This window comes from Ascaphus truei, chromosome 12, assembly GCF_040206685.1.
Source record: "Ascaphus truei isolate aAscTru1 chromosome 12, aAscTru1.hap1, whole genome shotgun sequence".
In the NCBI taxonomy this organism is placed as follows: domain Eukaryota; kingdom Metazoa; phylum Chordata; class Amphibia; order Anura; family Ascaphidae; genus Ascaphus; species Ascaphus truei.
This window is the reverse complement of record NC_134494.1, coordinates 29,413,389-29,438,141: the sequence shown is the minus strand read 5'-3', so window position 1 is coordinate 29,438,141 and position 24,753 is coordinate 29,413,389. Positions and strand designations below refer to the sequence as shown.

The window sequence follows — 24,753 nt, the reverse complement described above, 5'->3', positions numbered from 1 at the left end:
TTGAAATTGAAAGGCAGCCATTAAGTGAACCCTGGGAAACAGGATCTTCGCTGATCGATCACGGGAGAACTAATCGATCGACAGCTTAGGTAATTCGTTTTCAACAAAGGCTGCCCCTTTAAGACGCCGGCTGCAACAGGGTTTCTGTAGACATTTTCAAATCCTCATCGTGGATCGAGCCCAAAGGTTTCTGTGGTAACAATCTACACTACATAACAACGCCAACGGCATGCTTTAATGAGGAGAATTGGACTATCTGAGAACGTGAGGGAGGTTTCGGCCTCGGGGAGTATGCCGCCACTTACGGCAGTGTTTCGAACGGCGCTTGGCACAATTATCAGAGACAAGAATAATGTGCATAACTTCAATAGGAAAATAAAGCAATGGGCAGGCTATCGTCTGTGCTCCCAGAAGCACTGCTGGCTGTTTGAACAACAGTGGAATACAAATGCAATTGTTACACTGACCCCAAATATTGTCATAGCAGGAGCACCCACAAGCCTGTTTGAGGAAGGGAACGCAGGCTGTCAGTCCCTGCTTCAGCATCAAATGAAATACCATGTACCTGGAATGTTTTCTATGGAAAGATAGTGTATCTTTGCATAATAGGAAATACCTGACTTTAAAAAAATCATGACCGTTATTTGATCACATAAGGCAGATAAGTATTCTTTTAAACCCCAAACTTTCATTATATGTTAAAAAAAAACGTCAGAAACATGCAGATTTATAACAGGTGTTGACGTCTTTTAGACAGGGGTAAGTCCAATGTAGCGGGTCAACATTTTGTTTTTAAACTGCTCAACATAACTGGCTTCCTTTGAAAGATTCAATCACAATGACTGCAACATGAATTTGTGTGCGATTTCTCTGGGAACACAGGATTCAAGCCATTCAGCTACTAATACTTAAGATGGCTTCAGAATTGCTTTAAGACAGGTTTGGGGTTGATTACAATGCATCGGATCTCAGACACGCTACTAGAGAGGTTTGGGGTTCCTTACAATGCATCGGATCTCAGACTCGCTATTAGAGAGCGTTGGGGTTCCTTATAATACATCTGTTCTCGGACGCGCTATTAGAGAGGGTTGGGGCTCCTTACAATGCATCTGATCTCAGACGCGCTATTAGAGAGGGCTGGGGTTCCTTACAATGCATCTGATCTCAGACGCGCTATTAGAGAGGGTTGGGGTTCCTTACAATTCATCAGATCTCGGATGTGCTATTAGAGAGGGTTGGGGTTCTTTACTATGCATCTGATCTCAGACGCGCTATTAGAGAGCGTTGGGGTTCCTTATAATACATCTGTTCTCGGACGCGCTATTAGAGAGGGTTGGGGCTCCTTACAATGCATCTGATCTCAGACGCGCTATTAGAGAGGGCTGGGGTTCCTTACAATGCATCTGATCTCAGACGCGCTATTAGAGAGGGTTGGGGTTCCTTACAATTCATCAGATCTCGGATGTGCTATTAGAGAGGGTTGGGGTTCTTTACTATGCATCTGATCTCAGACGCGCTATTAGAGAGGGTTGCGGCTCCTTACAATGCATCTGATCTCAGACGCGCTATTAGAGAGGGTTGGGGTTCCTTACAATGCATCTGATCTCAGACCCGCTATTAGAGAGGGTTGGAGTTCCTTACAATGCATCAGATCTCGGATGCGCTATTAGAGAGTGTTGGGGTTCTTTACTATGCATCTGATCTCAGACGCGCTATTAGAGAGGGTTGGGGCTCCTTACAATGCATCTGATCTCAGACGCTCTATTAGAGAGGGTTGGGGCTCCTTACAATGCATCTGATCTCAGACGCTCTATTAGAGAGGGTTGGAGTTCCTTACAATGCATCTGATCTCAGACCCGCTATTAGAGAGGGTTGGAGTTCCTTACAATGCATCAGATCTCGGATGCGCTATTAGAGAGTGTTGGGGTTCTTTACTATGCATCTGATCTCTGACTCGCTATTAGAAAGGGTTGGGATTCCATAGAATGACTGAGCCACTGATTGAGCCACCTGTGCTGAAGCAGGGATATCCTTAAATCCTGAACTGTTGCTGGCCCTTGAGGACTGTATTTGGCCACCCCTCCCTTAGAACTATGGTGGGCAACAGGCAGCACAGGTGCTTCTCTTGTGGCTCCCATCCACTGGCCACCCCAGTGGCCTGCTCTCCCTTTTCTCCCCCCTCCCTTAGCTGCCAAATGACAGTGGTAATGACTAGTTCCAAGTGTAAGGGGAGGAGTGGGACATTATGAATCAGTGTGCAGGCATCAAGAAGCAGACTGGAGTGGGCAGTGAGGTGTTCTTACTGCTGCCTGTGCATCATATTTGTGTGTGTACTTTCTTTGCTAGTCCCATGCTGTGCTTAAAAGCTGTGTGAACGGCGATGCACCAGCTTAAATGGGCTCCATGTGAATGGATATTCCAGGCAAAAGGTGACACATTGTGTGCTCATTTGCATGTCATTTCCCAGAATCCCTTGCTGCAGGGGGAGCACTGTATGCTAGGTGATAATGGTTGAAAGGCAGGGGTGCTGTCTGAGACATGTGAATGTGCTCACAAGTGATATTCTTAATTGGATATATATATATATATATATATATATATATATATATATATATATACACAAGGACAAAAACAGAGGTTAGATGGGTCTACTACTAGTTAATATGGAAACACACCTAGATAAGAGGATAGATGAATTTACAAAGAGATATGGCAATTAGCATGAAGGCGTGTGTTCAGCTGGGGAGACCGGCAGCTCTTCCTGGAATAACCAAACCCAATGCACATGTGTAAAAACGATTAGGAAAAGTGCACACTCCTAGTGCGTGTATATATGTAAATATGTATATTATATATATGTAAGGTGCGGCTCTTTTGCGCACATGGGGTATATCATGTTGCCTACCACTGCCTTGGGGAGAGACTAAATATGTCTGCTCAATGTCAGGATTTGGCTTATAAGGCTACATGAACACTGGTCAACGTGGATTTATTTTTTTCCAAGTAGAAAATGGACAATCTACTAAATACAGCAACACTATTAGCGGGGGAGTCACATCATCACGACAGCCGCGATCGCACATTATCGCCCATTTAAGTGATTGGCTTTTCTTTTTTTTTGTTGCTATTACACTTTGTGAAACCTCCCAAATCTGAGCTTTAGATATACTGTACATTTCAAAGCAACAGTGATTCAGCGCCAGACCAACGGCTTGGGGATAGAGATACACATAGAAGTAAAAGACGACTGGGGTGTACCATTTACAATAAGCACAATTAATTGAACGCACTGTGGGTCCCTACGCATCCACGTTTTATTGCTGTTTTATTCTCAATGTCTGGTTTTGATGAATCCAGAATCCTCTTTTAGACACCTTTAGAGCAGCATGGGTGGGGTGCAGAGCTGAACACATTCATTTCAGCTCAAGGAAACCCCATGGTCCCCGAGATACATAACGGGAAATGTGCTGACGCGTGATGTCACAACGTCCTATTGGTCGGCGTAATGGCGGAGGTGTAGCCGCCATTTTGTTTCCCCATGGGCCGAGATGCCACTGGCGGTACCATTCTGGGTATATATCTTGGGTACTACAGATGTAGCATGACTTAGTGTTTGACACCTGGGCTAGCTGCGAGACCACAACTGTGACAGCCCGGGTGCCAGAGGATTACTGCTGTGGGGGAGGAGGTCCGATCTGGAAGCACAGAGCCCCCGCAGCTGCACCGTTTACGGAACTGCGACTTTAAGCTTTTCCGTCGGTGGCTCCGGATACACTAAGACTTACTAAACCTGTAGGCCGCGACACAAGCTGAAATTAACATGGTTCAGTTCTGGGGACCCCTTTGCTTCTGACCCATGTAAAAAAAAATAAAAAAAAGAGAGTACAGGGGTCAAAATAAAAGAGGAGCAGAGGGAACTGTCCCTTTAAAATGCAGGAGGATGTGGTGATTCATGCCGAAATTAAAAGGACCACATTTTTGCTGACTGGAAGTCGATCTGTGTCTGCCAAGAAGGTTTCTTCACGCTTTTTATGCCAAAGCTGCATCTCTTCCCCTCTATGTTACAACCCTGATCTTTAAGAGAGTAACACATTTCAGAAGTGTTTATCATAGGTAATGGGGGAAGCGCAGATGAAATTTGGTCGCCAGCAAACCCTGATACAACTGTAGCCATGACAACATAAAATAGCAGTTTTCTTCAAAAAAAGCTGATTTAGATAAGTCCTGCTTAAAAAATAACAAACTATTCACCCATTTTCAGCATGTCAATTTAGAGTTTTGGATTCCTACTACTATCCCTTTTAGGATCATTTGGGGTCTTGTAGAAGTATATATATTTTTGTCTACAAGTGTTTTTGGCCCGTGTATATTTTTCATGCTCACTTCCACAAACATATGGTCAATCTACAAAAATGCATCGAGGCAGGGTTACTATAGGGCCTGGCACACTAAATGGCCCTTGAAGGTTTCATCTCTGCAATGCTTCTGCATACATATGAGGACTGGAAATTCACTATCTTTTCCACCTTGATATGAAAGTCACATCCGTCTGGTCTGACTCCCTTGATATGTCAGCATCTGCAAGTGTGGGAAGGTGCTGCACATCCTAATTTACATGGCAGGGAGCCAAAGACACTTCTCCGAATCCTATTTCTCCAAGAACTACTCCCCGTTTAGACAAACACAATGAGACCGCGGTGTATAAAGAGTGAACATCTGAGGATTACTTTGGCTATTCTATTCTTTACCGATATGAATGGTTGCAGCAGAGAGATAAAAGGAAGCTGACACATTGAGACATTATAAATAATCGAGAGAATTTTCTTTAGAAATGTTTGTAGTCCAATATTAATATACAATACCACTTCTAAAGACAGTAAACTGTACTACAGGGCATGTTTGTAATAGTATAATTTTCATATTTCTTTGATTTGAAAGAAATAACTACAGTGATTGAAACTAGTGCAATGCAGATGCATATCCAAACAGCTAGCTGCTATCTATCTATCTATCTATCTATCTATCTATCTATCTATCTATCTATCTATCTATCTATCTATCTATCTATCTATCTATCTATCTATCCATCTATCCATCCATCTATCCATCGATATATACACATACACTCATAAGCACATACACAGATGGCTAAGAACAAATATAGACATATACACATTGCTGATCAATATGTATATACAATACCTGTGTTTTGATATCTTAACCCGTTCCTATGTACAGACAGAGCAACATGAAACCCAAAATAGACATTATCTAACCTGGGTGTCAAAGATGCTTTCTGTGGAATCCGTCTTCTTAATGGGATGCCCATCCCCTGCGGACTCATAACCAAGCTGAGGCTTCAAGGACATCTGACCGGGATATGAAAGCTTGGATACCTCCACCTTGTTGCCCAACTTCAGGTAACAGGGCTGGGGGATCGTCCTTGCTGGGACATGGAGGATGGGAGCAGCACTGTGAACGGGTTTAGGTAGCCCCGATTTCATCTTGGAGGCCACCAGGATGGCTGGCATCTTCTCCTTCAGCCTTCCTATCTCCAGCTGCAGTAGCTTCCCCCTCTACTGCACTGAGTCTGACCAGAGTCCAGCAAACCCAAAGGCGAGAAGCACCTACACTGCAGTGCTAGTTAATAATAAAAAAATGTCAACTAAGAATTCTATTAGCTGACGCGTGTCCTTGTCATGGTCAGTCAGTGTTCCATTTGCCACATTGAATTGAAAGCACCCCACTGTGCAGGACCGTCACTTCTTCTTGCACATCTGAAGCTACTCAACTGCTCATCCCACTCACTGGCTGAGACCTATAATTTTCCTTTCTCGGTAATGGAGAGTCTGTACGTCTTTATCTCGTCACTGCATCTCCGAATGTGAGCTGCTATTCCGGGGACCAAGAAGAAAAAGAACCTGCTGCTGCTGCCGCAGCATCTGTGGATGTGAGGCTACTAATGAGAACAAGGAGGATTTCCAGCTTAAGATTTCTTCAGTCTTAGCCAAGAAGCAGATGTAGCTTAATATGTTAATGACTGATGCCCTTGGATATTTACCTTAGAGCGAATCAAGCTTCTTAGTCATAATACCCGTTAGTGGTGCAATGCTGCTGAAGCACTGAGAAAAAAAAATGCAAAACCAGAAGTGTCCACTCCTGGCTTTATACTGCAGAAGCAAAAACTCCCGTAGGAAAATATCCCCAGCACTCTGACTGAGGTGTCTGCACAGTGAGGCCACAGTCGCTTCTGTGTCTTTCCAAACCTGTAGACTTTAACAGAATTGTAATGTTTTAGTGACAGCCTCCTGTGCTTCCAGCACAGAGATTGCTGTGTGTGGGGGCGAAACTTGCAATCTGACAGTACAGCACAAGGCGAGCCGGCTGATTGGTTGTCCACTTGCACATAAGAGTCAAAATATCTCTGCAAAAGGGGAGTGGATTCTGCTGCCAGTGGGCTGGCAGAAAGCTCTCACCGTACTAGGGAAAAGCAGCCACATTTCTAACAGTCAAATAACTGCTGAGAATACCCGAGCGTGTGTGAATCATTTAAAAAAAAATACATTCAAGCAAAAACATCACCAACGCTGGGAAATGCACTTTAGCTTTCCGGAGCTGGAATGCATAGTTTATTGACCTCTCTAGTATGGGAGGATAGACAGAGGTGTCATTAAGTGCTCTGGCATGTGTAACAGAAAGAGGGGTATGGCGGCAGTCATGGGACTGGTTATTGTATTTATTAAAATGTGTTACCAGGAAGTAATACATTGAGAGTTACATCTCGTTTTCAAGTATGTCCTGGGCACAGAGTTATGATAACAATACATGGTCACATTAAAAGAACAGGTTATACAGTCAATTCACAGACGTTTCATGGACAGATAGTGTTGGGAAATTGGGTACAGGAGATAAAAGGGCTGGTGAGTTTCAGAATGAAATAGAGACGCTTTAACATCACCAAACATCAGCAAACGGCTCACACCCTTTAGCTGCCCTTTGGCTGTGCCAAAGGCTGTCATTGCATGGCAGTAGTTATGGGACAGGGAGCCCCCAAGGCCATAGCCATTAGTTTTGGTAAACTTTTGCATTTATATTTAGCCCTTTTTCTGACGCTCCCCAAAGAGACTACTGGTCACTGTACACAACCTGTGGCTCCAGGAGATCTGAGCCTCCGCTAGCTGGGAGCCTGGGGTAACACTTATAGCGCAGCGCCTCCACTTACCCAGGATCCCCGTGATGTGAGATTGCCCTGGGCAAGAAATACAATAACATGCATATGAATGCAACCAGTTTTACTGTAATAATGCACGGTAACCTTATCACTCTATAATGCAACGTAGCAATAACACATAACATATACACTTATACTCTAACGCTCGTATAACCTTAGTGGCTCGGCCACTCTCATCAGGAGCAACCGTGTGGTGGAAGTATGATAGGGACTTCCACTAGAGGATGGCGATTCCGAAGCATTACCATTGGGGTGGGAAGGACATGGACCTGTGTATAGCTTTGATGATTCCACAGTAATTATCTGACTTTCAGGGTGTGGCCAGCTGTTGCGATTCCAATTCAAGGGGTTTTGAAGATTTGCTTGCGTAAATTGGGTCTGGGCGATTTAACGGTGAGTTTGCATTCCTTCAGGATATTGGCAGAGTTTGAAGTAGCGTGGCTGGGTATAAGTGAGGAGGCTATAATAAGGTTATGAACGGGGATGGCGGTGTCATACCCAGCTTGGGCGGCCTGTATGGCGGTCTCCTTCCAGTGATGGTGTGTGTTTGGACCAAGTTGCCTGGGCAGCTGTTTGAATTGTAAGGAATCGGGGAACACAGCCCCTGCGACGAGTTCCTTCCTTACCTCCTGCTGAATACAGAAGAAGGTCACAGATGTGGCCTAAAAGAGTCCTATGGGCACTCACTATTATCAAAAATAATTGGCTAGGAATAATTCAATCCTTGGGGTTTCCCCCATAGCCATGCCTAAAATACTTAAAAACTTTTATTAAACACATCTATCATAAGCAAAATCATAAGACAACCACTGTGTGGCTAAAACGGGGAGGGAAAGGGAGAGAGGGGGCGGCAAAAAGTGGGGGAGGAGTAGTATAGGTATATTTACCAGTGTGTAGTGCGACCTGATTGCATCAAAGCAAATACACCAGAGAAACGTCTGCAAGTCGTCAGAGTTGAAATGTACATAAATAAAGAATCTTACTCATGTCTATTTGGTTCATTACCCATAGATTTTCCAGTTTCAGGCAATCGCTTCTGGTGTGAATCACCATATGAGTATACACCACTGTGTACGCCTTCAGCACCCTTAGTATATCTGGTATGTGCGTGCCTATAAACCCCCAAATCGTATAGTGTTTAGCTATATGTGTGCACAGTGTTTGTATTGACCGCACGCCATTGTGCCTGCATGTAAGTTTCTTACTGTCATATAGCGTCGGTATTACTTATGCATCCGTAGCTAATGCTCCATATATGGCCGCAATGTATTACCTGGATAGTCCTGATAATAAAGTGCTAAACGATTGGATGGTAAGGTTAAGGCTATGCAACTGACGGGAGACATACGACCTGGTTATCCTGAGTTGCTAAGGACTGCAGTCTCACACCACACGTTATCCCCACTTCCGCGCACCCTGATGACATCAGAGCGTCGACGTCATCACGTACTACGTACCGACGTACGTTTCGCGCCAATGGCGCTTCGTCAGGGTAATGGGAGTGGTTATGGAGATCATATCCCCTCCTATTTATGCGGCAGGTCAGGGGCGGGATGCCCCGTATGGACCTATCAACGCACAACAGGTAAAGTTTTAAGGTAATCGCGTGTTTCAGATTAACCCTATACGGGCTGTTTAAACATTATGTATGTCACGCAGTATCTACCTATGTATTCACATGTTGCTCTGTGCAACTTATTGGAAAGGAATGAGTATTTTAAATAATCTCATAACAACAGGAATTGTTTGGACACCAGCTGGTAGCCCCATAGTGTGGAGTAATTAGTGTGGAGAGATACTAAAGTTGATAATTGATAAGGTAACATGTGCTACAGAGATGGTTGCATCCAGAATCATTTGTATACCCCCATATGTTAAATTATTAAAAAAGTGTGTACCATTCACATAATACATCTGACTCCTAGTCTATTTATCTTCATGTTTAGCACATATGTTTTGTGGTGACTAGGTAAAATACGTTTATTATTGTCAGTTATGTAGGAGTGTGAGGACCATTAAGTGACCGCCTCTAATAGTCAATACGGTCATGGGGAGTTGAAGACTCCACTGTATACCATATACCCCTGATGTATTCGTATGGTTAAGAACTTATCCATGAATTGACTGGAGTACAATGCCCCATATAATGATCATGGTGCAACCATCTGTATGCATCCTTGTTAAGGAGGTAACACGTAGAACGAGGGGTGTGTTGTCCCATTGTTCAGAGCAAGGGGATGTGTTAATCTACAGGAATGTGAGGAACTGTGGGTCACCATTATGTTCATTCTGGATGTGGCGTGCGACAGCCTCACACTCCTACATAACTGACAATAATAAACGTATTTTATATCAGACTGGTTATTGTGTTACAGCAGTTATATCAGATTGGTGATTGTATTACAGCAGTTATATCAGACTGGTTATTGTGTTACAGCAGTTATATCAGACTGGTTATTGTATTAGAGCAGTTAGATCAGACTGGTTATTGTACTAGAGCAGTTATATCAGACTGGTTATTGTATTACAGCAGTTATATCAGACTGGTGATTGTATTACAGCAGTTATATCAGACTGGTTATTGTATTTCAGCAGTTATATCAGACTGGTGATTGTATTACAGCAGTTATATCAGACTGGTTATTATATTACAGCAGTTATATCAGACTGGTTATTGTATTACAGCAGTTATATCAGACTGGTGATTGTATTACAGCAGTTATATCAGACTGGTGATTGTATTACAGCAGTTATATCAGACTGGTTATTGTGTTACAGCAGTTATATCAGACCGGTGATTGTATTACAGCAGTTATATCAGACTGGTTATTGTATTACAGCAGTTATATCAGACTGGTTATTGTATTACAGCAGTTATATCAGACTGGTTATTGTATTACAGCAGTTATATCAGACTGGTTATTGTATTAGATAAGTTATATCAGACTGGTTATTGTATTACAGCAGTTATATCAGACTGGTTATTGTATTAGATAAGTTATATCAGACTGGTTATTGTATTACAGCAGTTATATCAGACTGGTTATTGTATTACAGCAGTTATATCAGACTGGTTATTGTATTACAGCAGTTATATCAGACTGGTGATTGTATTACAGCAGTTATATCAGACTGGTGATTGTATTAGAGCAGTTTTATCAGACTGGTTATTATATTACAGAAGTTATATCAGACTGGTTATTGTATTACAGCAGTTATATCAGACTGGTTATTGTATTACAGCAGTTATATCAGACTGGTGATTGTATTACAGCAGTTATATCAGACTGGTTATTGTATTACAGCAGTTATATCAGACTGGTTATTGTGTTACAGCAGTTATATCAGACTGGTTATTATATTACAGACGTTATATCAAACTGGTTATTGTATTACAGCAGTTATATCAGACTGGTGATTGTATTACAGCAGTTATATCAGACTGGTTATTGTATTACAGCAGTTATATCAGACTGGTTATTGTGTTACAGCAGTTATATCAGACTGGTTATTATATTACAGCAGTTATATCCGACTGGTTATTATATTACAGCAGTTATATCAGACTGGTTATTGTATTAGAGAAGTTATATCAGACTGGTTATTGTATTACAGCAGTTATATCAGACTGGTTATTGTGTTACAGCAGTTATATCAGACTGGTTATTGTATTACAGCAGTTATATCAGACTGGTTATTGTGTTACAGCAGTTATATCAGACTGGTTATTATATTGCAGCAGTTATATCCGACTGGTTATTGTATTACAGAAGTTATATCAGACTGGTTATTATATTACAGACGTTATATCAGACTGGTTATTGTATTACAGCAGTTACAGTATATCAGACTGGTTATTATATTACAGCAGTTATATCCGACTGGTTATTATATTACAGCAGTTATATCAGACTGGTTATTGTATTAGAGAAGTTATATCAGACTGGTTATTGTATTACAGCAGTTATATCAGACTGGTTATTGTGTTACAGCAGTTATATCAGACTGGTTATTGTATTACAGCAGTTATATCAGACTGGTTATTGTGTTACAGCAGTTATATCAGACTGGTTATTATATTGCAGCAGTTATATCCGACTGGTTATTGTATTAGAGAAGTTATATCAGACTGGTTATTATATTACAGACGTTATATCAGACTGGTTATTGTATTACAGCAGTTACAGTATATCAGACTGGTTATTTTATTACAGCAGTTATATCAGACTGGTGATTGTATTACAGCAGTTATATAAGACTGGTTATTATATTACAGAAGTTATATCAGACTGGTTATTATATTACAGAAGTTATATCAGACTGGTTATTGTATTACAGCAGTTATATCAGACTGGTTATTGTATTACAGCAGTTATATCAGACTGGTTATTGTATTAGAGAAGTTATATCAGACTGGTTATTATATTACAGACGTTATATCAGACTGGTTATTGTATTACAGCAGTTATATCAGACTGGTTATTTTATTACAGCAGTTATATCAGACTGGTGATTGTATTACAGCAGTTATATAAGACTGGTTATTATATTACAGAAGTTATATCAGACTGGTTATTATATTACAGAAGTTATATCAGACTGGTTATTGTATTACAGCAGTTATATCAGACTGGTTATTGTATTACAGCAGTTATATCAGACTGGTTATTATATTACAGAAGTTATATCAGACTGGTTTTTGTATTACAGCAGTTATATCAGACTGGTTATTGTATTACAGCAGTTATGGGACTGGTTATTGTATCACAGTGATATCACAGATATTATTTTTAGATATTTCAAATCAATTCCACTACGGTCTCATCTGCAATGACATTTTTTTGTTTGCTGAAGCTGAATTTGTTTTTGCTGCAGTTGATTTAAGTAATATGAAATAACAGAACATCGCAACTAGAATACACGTGATAATATACAAAATATAAAAATCTGAGAGTTATACCTTTCTTTCCCTGCAGCTCAGGTATGTTACTTTCACCCAAGAACCAAGTCCAAAAAAAGAAGAGAGATAACCTATAGCGCAGAAGAAAAAAGAAACAGAAGTGTGATCTGTGCAAAATAAAAGAAAAACCCCACTCCAAAGGTTTGGAACTCACACCATGTCTTCTGGATATAGATGTGTAAAAATAGATAGGTGGAACTGAATCTTGGACATCCTCTCCGTCACCCCAGCTGGAACTCTGGATGAGACTCGAGGAAATTGAGAAGGATAAAGAAGAGCAGGACACATAGCGAACATCAATCAAATACATCTTCTACAAGAGATGCACAGTGAGCTCACACTATACAAATGGTAAAAGCCTGATTTGAGAAAAAGAGACCCAGAGCACATGATGGTGGGATCTCATCACCATGGTGTCCGACTCAAACTCCTTCCGCGTCACGTGTTCTCCTCACTGTCATCTAGCGGTGGTTGCATCTGGCTTAGACCTCCGTCCTGCGCTGCTAATCCCCCTACACGTTTTGCCTTAGCTTCCTTGAGGGTGCTTTATTCTTTTGGGCTATAGATTAAATCTCTTTGCATTACTCAATCAATGTTTTTTCAAACAGTCAGTGCAGAGAGCTATAAGAGTAAAGAGTACCCGTTTCCCAGACATAAGCACTTCTAGTGTGATATGTAATGCAGAACTACCAGAGGAATACAGACCAGTGAAATTATTGGATCATATCATATTGGATCATATTAAGTAAAAACAAGAAGGATTGCTTTTCAAGAATAACCCTCTGCTGTTCTAACCCTTTTTGAGTGGTCTGCAATGGGACCCTCTGGCAGACAAGTGTTTAGACGCTGATTAAAGACAGTTCCATGTGACACAAAGGAAAAGCACATTGAGTTATTAGAAATGCTCATGAAACAATACAATCTGGGTTATATAAACGTGATGGAGCTTTACTAATGACTTAGTGATGCTATGCCATAAAACACCTTCTTTCAAATGAATGGGCTATTAGGTGTTTTCCAGCGCTGGACGGTGTCTAACGGCATAGCACTGCTTAGCCGATATTGTTTACCCTTTACAGCACCATTTAGTAAATCGTATCTCTATCTGTGTTTTGTTCCAGGATACAGCTTTAAAAAAATAAAAAATATTATTAGTAGGGAACACATATTTCTGACGTACATAATTCCATATATTTATTTGAGCCTCATGAGGAATTAGTGGGGAGTCCCACCTACTGTAGGTAGCAGGAATCCCGCCTTTTACATGGTATACTCTTTAAAATAATAAATATCTAGCAGAAAGTCTTCGACACTAGAGCTGTCCAACCAATCAGCACATACACACACACATACTGAATGGGAATTCAGATAGTACTCTGCAAACATTCAAACCTATCATCTGAAAATTGCACCTGCCAAAGCACAAAGTCGTTTTTACATAAATGCATTGTAACTGCTATCTCCCTGGCATCAGCCATCCGTTTAATAACAGTCACATGGCAATCAGCTCTTGGTGTAAAACATGACCAAAATATTATGACCCTATTATTTTCCAGCCGCAGGCAATTTGCAGCAGCTTTACCTTGGGTATCAGAGGTTAGGGCTTTCCTAATCCCATCGATTGGCGCACCCGGCCTCTGTTTAGACATCAAAGTAGTGTCAAATATGGAGAACAAAAAATGTCCTTTTGGTGCAAAGATCAGGAACAGAAAATGTAAAATAAAAAAAAGGGGTTGGGGAGGGGGGGGGGAGAAGATAAAACAAATATATGTTGTAATATATGATGACCAATATAAAATACAAAAAACAGAACTTGCACTGACCATGTGTTAATAATTGTAGTTGGTGTTAAGGTCTTGTACTTGTATTGTATGTCTTTATTTATATAGCACCATTAATGTACATAGCGCTTCACAGCAGTAATACATGTGGTAATCAAATAAATAACAGATAATATAAATAACAGATCATGGGAATAAGTGCTTCAGACATAAAAGTAACATTAAGGAAGAGGAGTCCCTGCTCCGAGGAGCTTACAGTCTAATTGGTAGGTATGGAGAACGCACAGAGACAGTAGGAGGGAGTTCTGGTAAGTGCGTCTGCAGAGGCCAAACTTTATGTATCATGTGTTCTGAATATACACAGTGCTATTCATATGCTTCTTTAAGCAAGTGTGTCTTAAGGTGGGTCTTAAAGGTGGATAGAGAGGGTGCTAGTCGGGTACTGAGGGGAAGGGCATTCCAGAGGTGTGGGGCAGTCAGTGAAAAAGGTTTAAGGCGGGAGAGGGCTTTAGATACAAAGGGGGTAGAAAGAAGACATCCTTGAGAAGAACGCAAGAGTCTGGATTGTGCATAACGAGAAATTAGGGCTGAGATGTAAGGAGGGGCAGAAGAGTGTAAAGCTTTAAAAGTGAGGAGAAGAATGGAGTGTGAGATGCGGGATTTGATCGGAAGCCAGGAGAGGGATTTCATGAGGGGAGATGCTGAGACGGATCTAGGAAAGAGTAGAGTGATTCTGGCAGCAGCGTTTAGGATAGATTGTAGGGGAAACAGGTGAGAGGCAGGAAGGCCGGGCAGTAGGAGGTTACAGTAATCAAGACGGGAGAGAATGAGGGCCTGAATCAGAGTTTTAGCAGTCGATTAACAGAGGAAACGGCGTATCTTTGTGATATTGCGGAGGAAAAAGCGACAGGTTTTAGATATGTTTTAAATGTGAGGGGCGAATGTGAGGGAGGAGTTGAGTGTGACCCCTAGGCAGCGTGCTTGGGCTACTGGGTGAATGATTGTAGTTCCAACAGTAATGTGGAAGGAGGTAGTAGGGCCAGGTTTGGGAGGAAGTATGAGGAGCTCTGTTTTAGCCATGTTGAGTTTAAGGCAGCGTACAATACACCATCACGTACAATACACATACATGGAAAAATGTAGATCAGATCAGCACTCATAAAAAACAACACTCGCTACCTCATTAGTCTAAAACATGAATATATTACAAAAAGGTAAATTGACAAAAATCTATATAATCAAGCAAATAACTTCACAGAAAGTCTAATAGCAAATTAAAAAGTAAGAGGTCAATAGTAACCACACGGATCTCCAAAGCAAACCTAGTGTTTCAGGGCTTCTTTGCCCTTTCCTCAGGTGTACTATGTCAAGACCAATGTAGCGGGGTACCCCCTGGCTACTATTCTACCTAATGGGCTGGCAGTAAACCCTGGTATTTACAGACTTGCCAGTAGTTGGTATGGGGTTTTCTCCTTCACCTTTGGTACTGGACATGAGTGACAGCAGGGGGTGGCACATCCTGTTGTAGCTGGGACAACGGGGTGCGCGCCTTCTGGTTGTACTTAAGGGCAGGAGCGCCCTAAATTTGGAGGTTGTTCCTTCCCCCTGAGGAAGGCAGGTCACACGTCTGGGAGCCTGAGATTGGGGCCTACCCATGTGCTCTTCCCTGAGGGGAGGAGTGAGTGTGATTATACCTCTACCTCTGCTAGGGAGGTGGGGAAGAGCTAGGATGGCTGGGGGTGCCCTTGGCCTGTAGTGGCGGTCCAGGGACCATCTCCAGTGATAGCTGCGAGTAAAGAGACTGTAACCGGCAGAAGATTAGTATTATCTGGAGTATGGGTCCCAGAAGCCTGTTCTTGTGTCCCAAAGTCATCGTGGATGACTCAGCCCTCTTGTTGCCAGCAGGTATGCACCACATACACCCTGTAATGGCCCTTATCTGCGATTGGGGGAGGGGACACACACCGTTACACCAATAAAAAGATTGTTGTTCTTTGTGGCTGGCATTGCACTCACATTTCGGTTTCTTGATAAAAGGGTATTGCAAAGGTTGTTTGTGCCAAGCAGATCTTTGGTCTTCCTGGGAAATATACCTCAAAGAGATCAATAGCAGAAAATAGTGAATAGATCTTTTTTTAATGTATATAAATGTACCCATTCCACCTTTGGCTTATAACCTGCCCTACTCCTGACAGTAAGTCCTGCTAGAATCAGGCGGCCAGTAGTCAATATGGGTTTTCCCCACTCACTGGAGCTGCATTTGAGTGAGAGTTGGAGGCGGTGATATCCAGCCTGAGCATGTCCAATCATGGAACGGTCCTGGTGCCCTCCTCCTAGCTGTACTTAAGAGCAGTGCCGCCCTAAATTTAGCAGTGCCTCTACCTACTTGAGAGGGGCAGGTCACACAGCCAAGAGCCTGACTATTGGGGGAGAGTGAGTGTGTACCATACCTCTGCCCCTGCTAGAGGGGCAGGGAAGAGCTGGGACTGCTGCGGGTGCCCTTGGCCTGTAGTGAAGGTCCAGGGACCATCCTCCAGTGAGTAGCTGACAGTTGCTGCATTGGGCAGAACCCTGTCGTGTAACTGTGCTGTACAGAAGACAATAAACCGTTCCTGTTGTTATACTCTCGCCTAGTGTGTGATCTTACTGGGCCTACAGCAGATGGAGGCGCTGCACTGCTAGAGAACCATGTGGGTAATGTACCCCAGAAACCTGATCCTGTGTCCCCACTACCATCGGCGGACAGCTCAGCCCTCCTGTTACCAGCAGGTATCATGCACCACAAAAAAAGTAGTAATGGCCAAATCTCCAAGAGAGCACCGTTACATAAAGAAGGAATAAAAATAGTGCCATCCAATTAATGGCACTGTTAGATTAGTCAATACTAACAATATGTCGTGCTAACTGTATGCAGCACTGTAAATAAAACATTTCACATGGAGTCCCTGCCCCGTAGAACTTACAATCTAATTTTAGTATTTAAAACCAAAGACAGAACATGAAACACAGACAGAGCTCAGTGCACATCCAGTGAAACTTATACATGGTACAGTGCCTAAATATATATGTATAGATATCTATTAAATAAAATGGTCTTTTAGTTTAATATTTTGGCCAAAGTGTTGTAAGCCCTTGAGCCACTACACGGCAGACCACATCTCAAGGGTACCTAACACTAATATAAATTCTTAATAACCTGTGCATTACCAGGAAGAATGATTTATAATAAATCTGTCAAAATTAGTTGCATAGTTCTGTGGTCTGCCGTGTAGTGGCCCCAGGTGTTTACTACACTTTGACCAAAATGTTAAACTAAAAGATCATTTTATTTAATAGATATCTATACATATATATTTAGGCACTGTACCGTGTATAATTTTCACTGGATGTGCGCTGAGCTCTGTCTGTGTTTCATGTTCTGTCTTTGGTTTTAAATATATATTGCCATGCTCAGTAGCACTCCTCTGTGACACTTATATGCTTATATATATATGTTGTGGTTATTTTGGGGGTTCAATATGAGCTTGTAGATGTCCTGTATGTTTTACAATTCTTGTTCAGCTGGTCTTAGCTGATTGGAGGATGGCTCCTCCTACCTAATTGAAGCTCACCCCCTCCCACATTTAAATGGTTAAAAGCTCACTCCATAGCATCTCCCACTCTCAGGGGAACTTGCTTGCTTGCAGTATGATTGTGACAAATCTAATACAGAGTGCTTTTCCTGGTAATGTACAGGTTAATAAGAGCTTCAATCAGACTTATAACTATGCAACTAATTTTGACAGATTTATTATAAATCATTCTTCCTGGTAATGCACAGGTTATTAAGAATTTATATTAGTGTTAGGTACCCTTGAGATGTGGTCTGCCGTGTAGTGGCTCAAGGGCTTACAACACTTTGGCCAAAATGTTAAACTAAAAGACCATTTTATTTAATAGATATCTATACATATATATGTAGGCACTGTACCGTGTATACGTTTCACTGGATGTGCACTGAGCTCTGTCTGTGTTTCATGTTCTGTCTCTGGTTTTAAATATATATTGCCATGCTCAGTAGCACTCCTCTGTGACACTTATATGCTTATTTATATGTTGTGGTTATTTTGGGGGTTTAATATGAGCTTGTAGGTGTCCTGTATGTTTTATAATCTACTTTTAGTGCCTGAGGCACAAGGTGACAAAGTAACTTGCCCAAGGTCACAAGGTGCCGACACTGGGAAGTTCGTTCCAATAGCCTCATCTTGGCAATAAGACCAGTTTGAGAAAGAATATCTGCACCTGGTTACAAATTAACCTCATATTCTTAGGGTCTTTATTGGAGTTGGGGTTTCCTGGTCTATAGCGCACTGCACAGCAGGCTCTTCTGGGGAGGGGCTACAGCCCCTTTGTGGCAAGGTAGGGGGCTGTACCGCATGTATCCACGGTTGCTTTGTAAGTCTGTCTGCATCAGTGTCAGTGTCCTCTCATCGTACGGAAATTAACTACAAGGTGTTATTTACATAAAGAACACTCCCAATCATTCATTCCTAAATGTTTAATTGTTTCCATCTTGTTGTCTCCAGTGGAGAAAAAAAAAAAAAAAAATATATATATATATATATATATATATATATATATATATATATATATATATATATATATAGTGCAGAATAAATGAGTTCTTCAGTAACAATTGTTAGTCCAATAAAAAAGGTATCACCTAATACTGAAGAACTCATTTATTCTGCACTGGACTAACACGGCTATTTTCTGCTTTTATATATATATATATATATATATATATATATATATATATATATATATATATATATATATATATATATATATCACATCTAGAAAGGAAAACTGTGCCATTACTAGATTACAAGATTTCACCCCATCAGCCTCTGTCAGAGGACATAATTCAATAATTTATTTCCAATATTAGTATGGGAAGCATGTAGCTTCTGCTCGTCTCTGCAGTTCCTGTATGGAAGAACGATCGCGAGATTTAGCATAGAGTCTCTGCGACCAGTTTCTATGGAGACTGGGCAGCATGGTGCTATCTAGGTTTCAACCCCATCACTTCCAGGCATGATGCTAAGCAATGTACATGTTTCTTTAACCCCTCTGCTGCTAACCATAGAGAGGTGACTATAATAAGAAATTGGGAAATCGGCAAACAGAAGAACATAAAAAATATATAGACATGAGAAAGCAAGGGACAAGATATATTTGGCCATGATGGTCCATAGTCAGCAAGCTATGATGCCGGCTTCCCCTTCCACTGGAAGATTTTCGTTTTGCTTAATGAAAGGAGCTGAGATCTTCCAGAGCAAGAGGAAAACAGCTTCACATCATATTGAGTAGGGGCTGATGAGTGGGAAAAAGAGAGCGAGATTTTTGCAGGTTGAAAATCCTTTATTGAACCAACCTACTGTAAAAAGGTATTCGAGTATTCATGTATATGTTTTGAAGACACGAAAAAGAGCAAAATAAGAGTCAGTGTTATAACCAAGTTAGAAAAAGAAAACGAAGAAAGGCAGAATCCAGATTGGTGCAAACGGCTGATAAGAGACAGAGGCTAATTGGAGAGAAAGACGTGAGCAATAAAAAGGGGTAAGGCAATCGTTGAAAATCAGACTGTTGATAGTTAAGGAAGATCTCATAGACATGGGGTGGCCAACTCCAGTCAGCAACAGGCCAGGTATTAGGAATATTCCTGCTTCAGCACAGGCGGCTCAATCAGTGGCTCAGTCATTTTGACTGAGCCATATGTGCTGAAGCAGGGATAGCCTTAAAAAACTGACCTGTTGATGGCCCTTGAGGGCTGGAGTTGCCCACCCTTGTATTAGACAATTGGCAAACAAGAGTGAAAATGTGGCATGACAAACTTATAACCTGTATTTAAGATGAAAAGACGTGACTGGCAAAAGGTTACAGAAAAGAAACAAGGAGTTGAAACAATGGCGCTTGGACAGTTTGACCTCATGGCGTTTGATCTGCATGGTTTGTGGTATTGTCCAAGTGAAACAGGTGTCCGTGAAGGGTGATGGAGGTTATAACGGATAAAATATTCACCAAGCAAGCAGACTGCAAACCCCTATTCTAACAGACACAAAGCAAGGTGATGGTGGGTTTCTCGGATGAAAACCTTTTACTCGGTATGATCCTAATCTGCAATGCAGAACTTCTCAAGGCAGAATAATCAATGTCTAATATTCAGTGTCGACGGCTGCTTTCTGTTGCTTGAAACCGTAGACGATTTTAATTCAAATGATTGCTACTAGCCCCTCTATGGAATAATGGATCAATCTTTGTATGGTTTCACAAATACATTTCTTGCCCTGTCTAATGAGCCAGCTAGTGGTTAATATACCCTTTCCCAAAATAAGGGTTGGGAATATACAGCCTTTTACATATGTATACAGGGAATGATACGACAACAAGAATAAAAGGATCAAACTGAGTAAACATTGGGACGAAGGAACCTTGCCCTAAGCATCTTACATTGGAATAGGGAGGAAATAGGGGATCAGATGAGACCTCTATAGTTCTTAGTTTGCGTGACAACCTCAATCACATGAATGCATCAAGTATTTCCATGAGCTTGACATCATATTATAAGGAGAGAGGCACAATATGCACACAGGGTTTCCCACTAATGGTATATGTCAGAGATCGCGAGTGTGACCTGGTCAGAGGGGTTTCATAAATAGGATATTTTCAGCTTAAGATTTAACTCGGTCAGCCCAGAAACACGCCAACCAAATGTATAATTCCCAAAGAAATAAGATGCATGTAAAAGATTACCCTACAGCAACACGTTTGGGGCTACTCCCACGCCACATCAAAGTGTGATTTTAAACGCTTCTCTCCATGTTCTCAATGAGCATTTGTAATTGTCTGGGATCATTAAAACACTGGAGGCTGTTTCTCAAAGTCTCCACTGCTCTCTTGACCACAAACTTTAGGTGGTTATGTATCAAAGTCTCCCGGCTGAAAAACAAGGGCAAAACTGAACTCCAAAACAAGAATACAATTCCAGCACTCCTCCCAAATTGGCTTGCAATTTGTTAGTGACATTTTTACATTTTTAACCTAAGTCTTAACAAAGAAGCTATTACGTTGCATCTTTTAATTAAAACATGATTGAAGCGTGAAAATCCCATCCTGATAAACGCCAAACATAGCAGGTACCTATATTAAATGAATGCAGTCTCTTATTGTCCTATCGATTAAGCTTGTGAAAGTGCTCAAGGGTTAAATGAATTAAGCATTATGCTTTTTGTGATTTAGTACAATTAAAAATGAGCATATATACCCTTAACATGGAGATGCTAAACAATTGTAGCCCTGTGTAATTTTGGGGTTACATGCCTTTCTCCTCTTGTGCAATAATCCCTGTTAAAAGGGCAGGTTTGCCAGGAGTAATCATGGGGTTTGCCCTCACCTCCTGTGATCTATATTATTCAGTGAAGGAAGTGACAGCAGACTCTATGTCCACTAACAGTGACACAGGGGTGGTGCCTACTGAAGCTATATAATATGCAGCACTTCCTAAATTTAGTGTGTGTGCCTAACCATCTGAGTGAGGTGAGTCTGTCCAGCAACCTGTCAGGGCTCTGGCAGTGTTTGTGGCCCTCCCTTCAGGGAGTGGTGTGGAAGACTATACCTCTTACTTCATTAGGGAGTAGGGGAAGAGTTAGACCTGCTTTCGGGGCCCTTGCCTGGGAGTGTAAGGCCAGGGACTTCCTTTGGGTTGGCAACCTGAGAATGAGTGGCTAGACGACCAAGCCACTATGATGGGCGGCTGTCCATGTCTGCTGTTAAAAAAGGATGCCAAAGAAAGATATCGCTTCTGTCCTGTGTGTGGAGTCACTAAGGAAGATGGTGCACATAGAGGTTCTCTTTCACAGACTCCTCCCTGCTACGCTGGGGGTCTGGAAGAGATGGAGGTGCTGTACCATGAGTGAGTATGACTCAACATTACCTCACAAGCCAGTCCTGATGCTATTCCCCTTAATACCATCAAGCGGGAGACTCAGGAGTCCTGAAAGCCAGCAGGTGCACCGCACTATAGCCATGTGTAACCAGAGTAGTATTTCCCTAGAGGGACCAATCTGCGATTGGGGGGGGGGGGGGAGAAACCCGTTACACAAATATTTAACACAATTATTCGTGTTAGATCAAATGGAAGCCGAAACCAATAAAGAGCTAAAAATGGAAACACCAAAAAATGGGATTGCTTTACTGAGATGTTACCAGACAGGGACAAAGAGGTTGTGATGCGGGCGTTTGACCAAACGTCATGGTAATTACTAAGAAGTTTGGTACGTGAGAGGCACAGAAGGTGATGAGGGGGGAAAAGAATAAAATATCTAATGTCTGGTATCCCTAGATAAGGTTAGGACCTATAGCACAGAAACAACAAAAGGAACTGAGAGTAAGGGGGGGAAAGGTGCAGAGGGAAATGATGCCATGCAGGTAGAACGGGCTCATCAATTTAAAATGTCATTTCATTTTTCGTTTGTCATTGCCTAAAGTATATGCAATTTTAATATATTGACTGGTTTAGTGCACTGTTAAATCTAAGGGAATATTGTAATCACTGTAAACTGGTATTTTGTGGACTTGTTGAAATGTAATATGTTTTGTTATGGAAAACGAAACAAAAAATTTCAACGATAACAAAAATAAATAAAAAAAATGAGCAGAAGCCAGTAACAAAGTTTGCTTAATATAATGAAGAAAATCTGTGGGTGACCAAATTCCTCAGTGAAAAATAATAACACAAACCGAACTATATTTATCAAAACAAGACAAAGCCAGGAGACTTTTCTCTTTAATAATTCCATTGCAGTTTGTTTTTTGCTCCAGTTTCTCCCAGTTTTGCAGTTGGAAGCCTGATTTACAGCTCCCCACTGTGCTCACTCATCCCAAAGACACTCCATGATGAAGCACTAAAGCGAAAGGTGCCTTGGGTGTATGAAATATTTCAAGGCCATCACTGCAGCGTGATCCTATGTGGCACCTTTTAGGCAGAGGTTGTTAGCCAGCAAGTTTAAGCTGTACCTAGTGGCAATTGTATGTATTAATAACAACCATACATCACTTACATTTATAATCATGCACATACGCGTTGGAACTGTGCAGACGAAATGAAGATCCTGGCATATCCCTCTGGAATGAGAATTTATATGGGAATGTCACCTACTTCTTTTAATGAAAACTGTGCTATCTAAAATAGCTGATGTTTGGGATTCAAAAGACATAGTACAGTAGTATTCATATGATAATAATAACAACTTTATATCATGTAGTGCTTTTCTCCCAATGGTATCGATAGTGCTTCACAATTACAGTATAGTGCACAATATGCAGCACAGAGGTCTTTTTACCTACACCGTCCCTACTCGGGTGAGCTTACATCTATCATTCTTGATGCCTGAGGCACAGGGAGACATAGGTATTTGCCCAAGGTCACAAGGAACCGACACCAGGAATTTAACCAGGTTCCCCTGATTTAAACTCAGTGTCGTTGTTTACAGCGTCAGTGAGAGGAGATGTTTGACTATTCTTTAACAGTCTTAACATGATTTAATCAGGCTATGTTGTGGATCATTTTTATGGACCTGAACGATAGTTCTTCAGAGTAATAATGTACTTTCCATTTTGACACATTTTCTCCTCTTTTTTAGTGCACGGAAACGCTCTTTTTTTAGTACACGCCATTAACTTCTGTACGCCTGACGCTGTCCATTTCTGTGCGACCCAATTTTTGCCGCTGATGGCGCAGGTTGAGAAGTTTCAGGTTGGTACGTAGGCACACAGCAGCACAATTTAACCATTTGGGTGCCGGGGGGACCACTGCCCCAGAGTACCACGGCCCCTCTGTCAAATTGTGATCGCACATCCTCTGCGTCATCTGCGTGCGTCCTGCGTGTCGCATAGGAGCGCAGCAAGCCATCTCCCCTGGAAAACAAGCACACAAAGGGCATGACGTACCCACAAGGTCACAGGGCCCCTGGAGGGCACGACCCCATGATGTATTGGCTACACCCTTAGGCAGCGGTGCGTAAACTAGGGGGCGCGACCCCCAGGGGGGTGGGAGATTTTGCTGGGGGGGGGGCATGGGCAGTTGCAAATTAAATGCCAGGGGGATCGCATGAGGCTCCTGCAACTGTTTACTTACTGGGATTCAGACGGCTGTGTTGCGACGCCATGGCGACGCGGCATCAAATGACGTCACATGACCCCGCAGCGTCATCTGACACAAATGAAGGTAGGCGGGGGGGGGGGGGCGCCTCGGAGCAGCTCCCTTCCTGCAGAGTTGCATTGACATGGCGACTCGACGTCACATGATGACGTGTTGCCACGACAACGTGAAGTCACATGCCGCCGTGACGTTGCTATGCTGCAAGAAAAGGGTCTATCTTCAAAGATTCACCCGGGCCGGCAGGTAAGTACCCCTGATTACTTGGGGGGGGGGGGGCTCGCTGTCAGTGAGCCAACCTTGGGCTCCGCAAAGGCTAAGGCGACCCAGCCTATAGGGGGCTATTAACTAAAGTCTCCCAACTGAAAAACAGGAGCAAAACCAGTGCATACGTTTGCACCAGATTTATCCAAGGAACACTCCAATTGATATCAGTATGGCGTTTTTGTATCTGGTGTTGCCCCAGCTTTGCAGCCTTCAGTATATGTATGTATGTGTATCTTTATTTATATAGCCCCAATAGCTGTACTCAGCGCTTTACAGGAGACAATACAGTACAGGGAATTATCATACAATAAGTGCA

General features: G+C 42.0%; 1 protein-coding gene across 8 annotated transcripts in view; it reads right to left on the bottom strand.

Moving 5' to 3' along the window:
• Positions 1-24,753, bottom strand: part of NAV2 (neuron navigator 2) — a 439,021-nt gene that overhangs the window by 239,286 nt on the left and 174,982 nt on the right. For 3 of the 8 annotated variants that reach the window (XM_075567184.1, XM_075567183.1, XM_075567185.1), the window contains exon 1: positions 5,277-6,346. The exons of 2 other annotated variants lie outside the window; for them this stretch is intronic. In XM_075567184.1, the coding sequence (XP_075423299.1) occupies positions 5,277-5,531 (255 nt within the window). In that variant the 5' untranslated portion in view covers positions 5,532-6,346. Of the gene's footprint in view, positions 1-5,276; positions 6,349-24,753 lie in introns of those variants that run through there. 3 more of the 8 variants (XM_075567181.1, XM_075567182.1, XM_075567186.1) reach the window with 3 other exon arrangements.